This window comes from Grammomys surdaster, unplaced genomic scaffold, assembly GCF_004785775.1.
Source record: "Grammomys surdaster isolate TR1022 unplaced genomic scaffold, NIH_TR_1.0 264, whole genome shotgun sequence".
NCBI classification, from domain to species: Eukaryota; Metazoa; Chordata; class Mammalia; order Rodentia; family Muridae; genus Grammomys; species Grammomys surdaster.
Window position 1 is genome coordinate 2,687,913 of NW_021604705.1, and position 11,138 is coordinate 2,699,050.

The following is an 11,138-nucleotide window of genomic DNA, read 5'->3' on the forward strand; positions in this document are numbered from 1 at the left end:
AACATAAGATGAGAAATTATAAGGATTCTGGATGTTTTATTCTTTGAGAATACCACTTTGAGTAGCAATGAGAGAAAATCCAAAGTCACCATTTTGAATAACAATGGGAAATAATTGTAAAGTTCTGAGAATCATACTTAATATTTAACTCTTTAAAAGCCACTAGCTCAGGCCAGGCAGTGATAGCGTATGCCTTTAATCCCAGCACCTGGGAGGCAGAGGCAGGCGGATTTCTGAGTTCAAGGCCAGCCTGGTCTACAGAGTGAGTTCCAGGACAGCCAGGGTTACACAGAGAAACCCTGTCACAAAAAAACAAAACAACAGCAACCAAAAAAGTCACTAGCACTAACAATTAGGTTTAAATGGAAGTGCTTTAATTTTATATTCACAAAATGAATTACAACATATCATAATGAGTTTTACTAATATTCTTTTCTGTAGTAGTGCAAAAATTTCTAATACAACTTGATCCTTTTATCTGTTCGAAGGAGCTAGTTTAGATCACTATTGAACAACAGTGGTTTTCCCATGAAATCTCACAGGCTTGTACTCCTGTGCTGGGTATGGAAGGCACTTTTGTCAGGGAAATTAGCATCTAACCATGTGCTTTATCCCTCTGGCAATTAGAAAGTATTAAAGTGCTTGAGAAAGACTCTACAATTATGTTCACAGAGGATTTGCAACCTACCTAGAAATACTTTAACATTAGAGTAGAATTTGTATTGTTAAGATATACAGATTTGCATTGTTGAGGCTTAAACATTGCATAGTTCTATTCACTATGTCTGACTTTGCACTGCTGTTGCAGCACAGGAGGCTTTAAGGTAGAACAAATCTAGAGAGCATCGCTCTCCTAATCCCTACATTAAGTCAACATTCCTTCCATGCCATATCACCGTACTACTCTCCGTATCGAGTTTCTACGATCTGTGTCTGTCTCTGAGTCTCTAAAGATGAGCGGTGTTCATCAGCTGTATCATATCATGGAAAGCATGAAAAATCATCTGAACTAGCTTTCCTGCGTCAGTCTCTGGACATGACCTCCAAGATGTACATGCCACCACAAACCTGTGAAATACAGAACACATGAACGATTATGTCATAGGTTCCAAGTTGTGATGCTGGAGGTTCTACCTGGCAGCTCAAATGTAAAACGTGAGTTCTTGATGATGTTAGGTATGTGTAACTTGACACAGGAAGACAGAGCCACAGTTAACACATTTACACACTGGAATCCTTATCTCAATGGATTACACAATGTCTGAGAACCATAAGTACACAACCAACCTTTGGAGCAGAAGTTTGTGTCTAAAAACACAAACAATCAAACAGCCAAAAGATCAACCAACCAACCAGCCAGCCAACCAACCAACCAACCAACCACCAAACAATCACCAAACAACCATTAACTAACCAACCAACCAACCAATCACCAACTAACCAACCAACCAACTACCAACCAACCAACCATCAACCAAATACTAATCAACCACCAACTAACCAAAGAAACAAACAAACTCCACATTTCTTCCTAAAAGTTGCTACTAGAATGGGCTACAGTATGATTATGATCTCATCATTCTTTGTAAGAAAAGTTGACCTGTTTACCACTTAACAAGCACTTTACAAAGGACAGATAAGAGACTAAGAAAAGCATTTCAGCATGAGCTAAAGTGATCTCCTAAGACAAGTCTTGCCTTCCACCACCTCCTAATAGATCCCCGGGTGGTACAATTCCAGAACTAGAAAGTAAGAACAAGGAGCCCCAGGGAGCCCACGTAAATAGGAGAGAAGTCTGGCTTTCGCTAGACTCCCAACAGAACATGTGGTGCCTACCTTTTGTGGACTAGCCTTGCAGAGTTTTAAGGAAGTTTATGGATAAATATCAAAGCCAAATGTTCAGGGTAAAGATTCTGGCCAGCCATGCAACCTTCACATCATTGGAAATGATGGCAAAGTACATCTTCAACATGGGCTTTAGCTCAAGCAAAATGAAATAAAAGCATGCTCTGGCCCTCTGTCCTAGTATTTAATGATGAAGCTTTTGGGGAGGTCAATGTTAGAGAATGAACCTGGGCCTCTTTCATGCTAAGAAGTTAAGCTACAGTTCAGTTACACTGTCAGACAGAGGAAGCTGGCTTTGGGTGCTTTTAGCATATACTGAAACACATAGGAATACTGAAGTTGTGTCTTATTTTTATCTAATAATTCAAGAGCAATGAGTTGTTTTCCAACTATACTGTGAACAAAATTCTCCAATATTTAGTAATAGCAAAAAGTTTCTAGAGTTTGAGGCCAGCCTGGTCTACAGAGTGAGTTCAGGGACAGCCAGGACTACACAGAGAAACCCTGTCTTGAAAAAAACCACACACACACACACACACACACACACACACACACACAAGTTTCTAAAATTATTTGTATTTAAGAATTTAGTTTTTCAAAAGACTCAGTTACGTTTCTGAATGACAGAAACAGCCTTTTGGCTGGGCAGTGGTGGCACACGCCTTTAATCCCAGCACCTGGGAGGCAGAGGCAGGCGGATTTCTGAGTTCAAGGCCAGCCTGGTCTACAGAGTGAGTTCCAGGACAGTCAGGGCTATACAGAGAAACCCTGTCTTGAAAAGCAAAAACAAACAAACAAAAAAAAAAACAACAAAACAAAACAAAAAAAACCCAGCCTTTTGTACCTGGACAATTCACAAAGAGACATAGATGACATTAAACAGTGAAAAGATGTTTCAGTAAAGATCTGAAGTTATACTACTGTTGTCTCCCCTACTAGTAAAATACTTCATAAAAACATACAATTGGAAATCATATGATGAAACAACAAAGGGTGTACTATACCTCTAGCATATATACTAATTTGTAATGGTAGGAAAACACGATAGCAAAGTGATTAAACAAACTGGAAATGTATCTCAGGGAAGACTGAAAATGATTCTTTAATACATGAATAAGTCTTTCATATGGAAGCTTATGCTATTCAAATTCATAATATCTAAAGCATAGTTAATGGCAGTGAGAGCTACTTGAAATCGGAGAAGATGAGATAAAAGGATACAGCCTGATGATTTAGAGTACTAAAAATGATGTGCACATATTACAAAATGGAAGTATCATCCAAAGATTGTCCTGTGCAATGCAATAGAAATGTTAAGTAACTTTCTGTTTTTCATATTTTATATCTTCTTCAGAAAAGAATATAGCAGACTTAAAGAAAAGTGCTATGTCAAACCACTTTAAATCATACAATCTTCAAATTTAACAATGAAAAAAATATTGACAAAATCCTCAAGTATTTCATCTGAGAGACAGCAGTGTCAATTAGGTTTGCAGAAGGGCCATTTAGTAAATATGTATGTGAATTTAGTGTTGTGGGGAGAGCATCACTCTGCAGGTAGACCTGCAAATATGGAGGTCTATATACATTTCCAATTTTAACTTGCCAAAAATACCTTGTATGGGTCAAATATGTTTTTTTTAAATGTACAGGTTTCACAAATGATGTCACTGTAACACAGGATGTTACAGAAATATTCTGAAATGTCATTCTGCATAAAAGCCCCTAGACAGTGATTTTACAAGGATCTCTAGTAGAGGAGAGAAATATCAACACATGTTAAATATTCAGGTAGCAAAGTGGCTAGTCCTGTAGCAAATGTCAGTTAACTTGAGTAAAATCATAGTGTAGAAAAAATACTAAAATCAGAAACAAGTCACAACTCTTAATATATCTGAAGAGTAAAGGTGAGTGGCTTACCTGTCGTCTCTGATGTGGTAGAAAAACCCATACCCATTGTGTACCATGGGGACCACGACTCCTTGAACTCGTAAGTAACCAACCAGACTTGTTGAGAGCACAAAATTTCCACCTCCTCCACTGAGTAGCACAAAGAAAAGATGTCCATTAGGCTGCAGATGCCGTGTTCTGACATCCAGAGAGAAAGAACCATGTGATGCACATGATGGACTACCCCAAGCTACCTTCTGGAGAAAAGTGGGTCCTCAAATAGTTCCGGAACAGGGAGACCTTCCTCTTTTGCTATGAGCAAAAGACCTAAAAGGTGACGGTCAAATCCTGCAATGAAATCCCAAGCCTGACATTAGAAAAAAGAGTTTCCAATAAAAGAATTTTTAAACAAGAAGAACTCAAGCTTAAGTACCTTTTCCATGTGAACAATCTTTCATCATCTTATTATGCTTCGCAAAAGCTTCTAACATCTTTTGCTGACGTTCAAGGAGCTGTATCACAAAGGAAAACAGTTAATTTTCAAAACAAACCTATAAATCAACTCAATACCAAACTGTATGAAGCCCAAAGCAGCAAGAGAGACTCATCTAGTTGTTGGGACGCAGTAAGAGGTCGGTAGAACTGTGATGCTTGTTTCTCTCCTTCCTTACTCCTATCACCCTGCCTTCCCCGTAAGCCTTGATTTTTTTTTTTTCATTGTCTTCTTCCCTAAAATTGGCAAGAGCAGTGCTGACGACTGCTTTGAGACACTTGTAATATTAATAGACAAACAGTGAAATTTAAAAATTAAAATTTAACTAACTACAAAAATAATCCCTGTTAAAAACTAACATAATCATGTCTTTCCAAACTAAAACAGGCAAGATTTCAAAATAACAGGGAAGAAACACACTGTTGTCTAAATACTTACAAGTATTCAAAACTAAACACATACACCAGTTCTAGTGCTCGTGACTTCAAACAAGAACTAGACATCTGGCTACGTGAGGAAAGCATTCTTCTAAAGGTCTTTGCAAAGTCCTACTTTGCACTGACGCTGGTCGAAAGGTAGATGAACACTGATGAAAATCTCAGTACTGAAGACGTCTGCCTTAGAAACGGACACCAGCGAGCTGTGCAGATCTGCTGCCTCATCCTCTTAGGCACATGTGTCAGTGGCAAATTACTACTCTGCAAACTGTAGGAAAATGCCTTAAGATAATCCAGGGGAACAGAAGCACAACGGCCATCAGAGGCCAGTTCTGTCGGTCTGTCTGTCCAATACTCACACTGGCTGAGGGATCCTGCATGGCCTGGCACCACCGGACGGCCTCTACTGTACACGACCGCACAGTCTCTGTCCGGCCATGGTAGAAGTATCTTGTCATAGCTGTTTCATAGCAGCAACCGGGGCTAAAGTAGTTTTAAGAGTATCAGAAGTTTCTAATGTTATTACAAATATAGTCACATAAGAAGACAATTTTCTGATCACAGACCAAGACTACAAGTCAGTCTAAAAGCCAGACTTTCAACAAAGGCTGTTTTCAAAACCAAAGAGTAAGAAAACAGTCTGATAACATCAACTATTTTTTTCTTTTCTTTTCTTTTTTTCTTTTTTTAAGACATGGTTTCTCTGTACAACATCCCTGGTTGTCTTGGAACTTGTCTCTTGGAACACCAGGCCAGCCAGGAACTCACAGAGATGTGCCTGCCTCTACCTCCTGAGTGCCTGAATTGAAGGAGTGTGCTGCCGCCGCCACCCCACCACCCAGCTAACACAGGTTATTTTCTCAGGCTCGGCTGCTTTCAGGCTGTAGGCACTGCAGGCTGTGACAGGCATTCTCCAAGAAGGTCTCCAGTGGCTGATGCTTCTTGCTATTCCTGCTCTGGCACATTGTGACTGTGGATTGGAGTTAGTGACTTGCATTTAATGCAGAGACAAGGGCTGTTAGGTTACAGAGGTGTCCTTTTTACTTTCTTGCTCTGAAAAAAGCCAACTACCGTGGTGGGACTGGTGCTGGGGAGTGGCTGAGACAGTTAAAAACTGAAGAGAAAGAGCCTCACACTAGAAAACATTGGGGATTCAGGAAACTACACAAAACTACACAGAAATTCATCAGTTTCCTCATTAACTAAAATGCAATAAGAGAAAGACAGGGAGTGGAATGCTTCCGCTTAAATATTGGAAGACAGATCGATCGAGTACAACACATGGAGCTTATCCATGCATGCTGCCCCACATTTCCATTGCTGGCTGTAAAGAACTCATTTGCAGCAGGCCAGGCTTACAGAAGCCAGAAGTAAGGAAGGTTGTTTTTTTCTTAAAGGTTGCTCCAGGCTTTGCAAAACTGTCAAGAAAGCCAGCATTTGCCAATGTGGACACAAGATAAATAGTTTAAATTCGATAAGTTGTTTAATACTACTTTCCTCTGCCCAAGGAATTCGATGCAGGGTGAACAGGGAGTTATTGGTAAGGCAGAGAAGCTGAACAGGGCTTCCAGTACTATCAGCGGCAGGTAAAACACCAGCATTAACCACAACAAGGAGCCAGGAGAGACGTAGCCAAGATCACTAGGAGGCCCGTCCACACATCTCAGTCCACACAGAAAAGCATTTGACAAATGTATTCACAATCAAAACTCAGTAACACAGACCAGAAAGCCAGTTCCTCAACATCATAAGGGTTTCTATGAGAGCCCAGCTAACACAGGAGAGAATGTCCACTTCTGCATCTCCATCCACACTACAGCATGAGAAAAAATAGGCAAGCACCCAAGCTGGAAATCAAGAAAACCAATACTCCTCATAGATCACATGACTTCACATTTAGAAAACCCAAAAAGTTTTGTTTTAAAAATGGTAAGAGCTAAGACCATGATATTTTAGGATATAAAATCAAGAGGAAACCCAAAAAGTTTTGTTTTAAAAATGGTAAGAGCTAAGACCATGATATTTCAGGATATAAAATCAAGAGGCAAAAATCAGCTATATTTCTTCTACACACTTGTGATAAACAGAAATTTAGAAAACCAATCCATTTACACAAGTGTTGAAAACAAGTAAAATAGTCAAGATTAAATTTTAGGAAATAAACAGGAATGGATACTGCAAACTAAATACTGGTAGAAAAAAAAATGAAGGCTTTAATCTACATTCAGACGGCAGTACAATTAAGAGCCTTAAAGACCCAACACAAATCTCAATACTACTGTCCTTTGAAGAGTTAGGAAAATTCATTCTAAAATTCACATACAATTTCAAGAAATCCAAAATAGAATAATCTCATAAAGAAGGAAATACTGAACAAATCACCTTTCAGTTTAAAACAAAGCAACCAATTTTAAAAAAAAAGAAAATAAGAAAGACACGTGAAGAGAGCTGAGAACAAGGTGTCCCACCTCCAGTCAACAGACTTTCAGAAGAGGAACCAAGAACATTCCACTGGAGAAAGCCGTGTCCTCACAGTGAGAGGGAGCTGGAGGGCCACTGGGAAAGACATGAAGTTAATGTCATGTATTAACTTCCTTGGAAGACACATGCCCAGAAAGGGAGGGTGTTTACAGACAACATTAGCATTTGTATCCATGGGCTATACAGAGAAGAAAATGTTTGCCCCCACTGTGTGGGTGAGCATTATTTAATCTAGTAAAAAAAAAAATCGTGTACAGAAAAAAATGCATCCATGGACGGAAAAGTCACCATCTGAGCTGGAGTGTTTATCTCTGCCCTCGGACACTGGAGCTCCTGGTCCCTTGGGCCTTCAGAACTGGACTGGGACTTAGGACTGTATGTCACCTGACTTTCTTGTCAAGAATGTACACTTACGGAATCCCAGCAGCATCTTGCTGCTTCTCTGGTTGGCAGCTCATGGGTCCTCACTGACTCTGTAATTATGTAAGCCAATTTCCATAATAAACTTCATCCCTTAAATACCCGCCCTCAACTGCACGGACATACACACATTAGGTTGATTCCATGAAGAATCCTAATATAGAGTCTTTCCTTACAACATATAAAAACATGAACTCAAGTGGCTTATAGATCTACAAAAAGAACTAACAATTTTAAAATCTTAAAAAAAAAATGGGAAAATCTTCAGTGCTTTGGATTTGTTTGATTCTGTTTATAAGCAACAAAAGAAAAAGAAAATACATTGGCTCTCATCAAAATGTAACTGTGTGGGTCAAAGGACACTTTGAAGAGGGCAAATGATATGCTACAGAACACGAGTGCACAGTGGTTTCACATGGTAAAGCATTCTTAAGAGCGTAGACCCTTCAAATGATCAGGACAAAGAGTCAACAGAAAAGCATACACAGCTGTCACGGACTGGGCTTTACTAAACTGATGAGACCCCAAAGAAAGAACGGGTGAGAAAATCCACTATGAAGTTGGGAAGCAGTGGCCACGTAACGGCAAGATATGGACCAGGAAAATGGTTTACCGTCCGTGAAGTCTGTAATAGGCGAGCTGAAGAGCAAGCTGAATAAAGGTATCAGGATGGAGGGCCTCCTTCTTCGTGAGCTTTTTGCCAAAAGATGTGAAGGGAGATGCTGCTATCTGCAGATCAGATGCCTGACAGACAATCAAGAAGCAGTGAAAAATCACAGGAAGGTGAAACTCAAAGTTCAAAGGGAATCAAATTATTATTTGCATTAATCATCAAACACAAAGAACTAAAGGTATTAAGGTTATAATTTTAAGATATTTTATGAAGCTATGTTTTAGTAATAACCACATTTTCATGTATGTCAGCTAACAGAAAAAAAACACTACTAATTTAAAAGAAAAATTAAAAACCTACCGCTTTGAGGTGTTGGGCTTTGGCTTGGGAGACATCATTCAGTACTTTCTCATCCACGGTGAAAGCCAGCTCCTCTGGCAATGGTATATCCCGGACTTTTTCTGATCCCTTCCACCTTCCTTCCGTCTCTAACAGTCTCTCATCAACATAATGTGCAATGTTCACCATAACCATGGCATCATAAGGCGCGTGCTAAAATGAAAACACAAGATTTTGAGTAGTTTGTGTCAAATTAAAATCTAGGAGTTTTCACTCTCTTTACTTTTAATTGATAAGGTAGGTATGTCTGCCTTCCAGTATCTGACTTCCTAATGATACAATTCTGTCCTACAAAATAGGAACTGCTGATTTTTCAAGACAAAAAAAAAAAAAAGAGCAAGTATTCAAAAACGAAAGCACACAGTAGGGCTCTTGGTGTTTTTGGCTGTAACCACAATCCAATCCAAAGAAATTACTGGGAGTTGGAGCAGGTGCACCCTGTGTCTTATGAAAATATTATGGAATTATAAATACAGTGTAGTTATCAGGTGAGGACACCGGACTATGGCAATTATGAATATCTCTGGCTAAGAGAGGCCCACTAAGTAAGAACGAGAGAGCAGGGCTAGTATGCACAGATCTGCACGAATGCCTAGATTCTGCAGAAATAAGTCATAATGTTAAGTGCTGTGGGAAAGATGGGCTGTGCTAGCTTTGTCTCCACCTGCTTCTGGAATAACAGCTACTTCACTATGCTTTAGTGACCACCATAGCCTTGTATTAAGTTGAAGGAGACTGAGCTGCCCACAATGTTCCAAGATTAGACAGTGGCCTAGGCCAGGCTAATGACAGCACACTCAACTCCCAAGGACTATGTTTCACACAAGCCAATAATAAGCAGTGAGAACTACTTCAGGACCTCTTCTGGAGCCACTGGAACATGTTGGCTAGTCACAGAGCGAGGAGAGCTGCAATGATCCTAAATCTGTAACTACAATAACCACACAGAGCACTGCACCTGAGAAGTAGCTCCAGCTGCAAAACTGAGGAAATATTTTTATAATGAAAATATTTAGATACTTTATGCATGTTTTATCCACATCTAAAAATATAACTATGCCAACATCTTCTTAAGCTAATGGCAGATTAAGTTCCATCAAATAAAATAAAGTTATGATTAAAAAAACCGCTGTCACAAGATCAGGGCTGTAGCTCAGAGTAGATCACTTCCCTAACATGCACACAGAACCCTCTCTTCACTCTCCACACCACTAAGACAGACAGAAGCCCACCGCAAGCCTGAGGTTTGGGGTCTTTGTGCTATTTCATTCCCTTGGTTTACAGATTTCCTGAATGGAAAACAAAGCCAGAGCTGGTCAAGTCCATGGGAGCGATACAAGAGCACAAGGAAGCAGTCGTGTTGTGAAGGGTAAACGCAGCAGGCTCTCTCCTGCTCTCTTGTCCACACGTCCTGCCATTCTGGGAACAGTCACACAGTCCTTACTCTAAGCAGTAACACCTGTCTAATGCCAGATGCTACCTTTCAAGTTAGGATGGGAATTTTAGCAGGAAAATAGGTTTTCAATTGTTTCACTCATTTTTAAAAATATTTTTCCTTTCCTTTTGAGATTATAATATAATAACATAATTTCCCCCATCCCTTTCCTCCCTCCAAATCCTCCTGTGTACCCCTCCTTGCTATCTTTGAAATTTGTGGCCTCTTTTATCATTAATGGTTGTTATTTGCATATATGTGTATGTATATACATATGTATTTACAAATATAACCTATCAGTCTACATAATGTTACTTTGTCAGGGATGACCATTTGTTACTGGGCAATCAGTTGGTGTGTTCTTCCCTGGGTGAAACTATTTGATAACAATAGGTTTTAAGAAATTACTCTGCATAAAAATTACATTCAAAATCCTTTTTGCAGACATGCTCCAAACTGTGGGCCTACAACAGAAACCTGTGTTCTGTTTTCCCTGACAATTCAGAACAAAACTTAATATAATAACATAAAACTAAAAAACTGTTTACTTACAGTACATCACAGTACGATACAAGTCTTTGTAGTTGCACCGTGTGTACCTCGAGTTAACATAAGAAGTTAAAGTGTGTGTGTGTGTGGGGGTGCACCCTGGTAACAAGATACTCACATCACAGCAACAGCCAAATATTCCATTAGCAAAGGAAATCAAATTATAGGACTTGTCACCCCAGCGTACTGCGGGATCTCCACTGAGAAGCATTTCAAAGACCTATAAAACATTTTATTTTTCCAAAATTAAAAGCATTTTGACACTGGTTTACAAGCAGACTTCAGAATATGTATCATTTTACTTTTATGTCAACCAAATTTAAAGAGATGGTAGTTTTGTGAAGATTCAACAGGTAATTCTGGGTCTGGCTTGAGCTATTTCTTAAATCTCAAATTATGAAAATCTAACCAGAAGACTGAATCTCAATACATTACTCACTAATGTTTCCAGACCATACACATAATTACAAGCAGAAGCCTTCTGAAACTTGGGTAGTGTAAGAAGCCTAATGAGTTGAGAGTAAAATATCTTAACAACTCATATACCACTAATGCTTATCAACCCATATACCACTA

At 39.3% G+C, this 11,138-nt stretch overlaps 1 protein-coding gene across 1 annotated transcript in view; it reads right to left on the reverse strand.

Moving 5' to 3' along the window:
• Positions 1–352: 352 nt before the first annotated feature.
• The window catches only part of Crot (carnitine O-octanoyltransferase), a 29,899-nt gene continuing 19,113 nt past the window's right edge, over positions 353–11,138 (reverse strand). Inside the window, exons 10-17 of the mRNA XM_028776043.1 lie at positions 10,681–10,782; positions 8,540–8,731; positions 8,180–8,310; positions 5,025–5,148; positions 4,169–4,247; positions 3,990–4,083; positions 3,766–3,885; positions 353–1,068 (exon numbers count right to left, since the gene is read on the reverse strand). Coding sequence (XP_028631876.1) covers positions 948–1,068; positions 3,766–3,885; positions 3,990–4,083; positions 4,169–4,247; positions 5,025–5,148; positions 8,180–8,310; positions 8,540–8,731; positions 10,681–10,782 — 963 coding nt within the window. The 3' untranslated portion in view covers positions 353–947. The remainder of the gene's footprint in view (positions 1,069–3,765; positions 3,886–3,989; positions 4,084–4,168; positions 4,248–5,024; positions 5,149–8,179; positions 8,311–8,539; positions 8,732–10,680; positions 10,783–11,138) is intronic.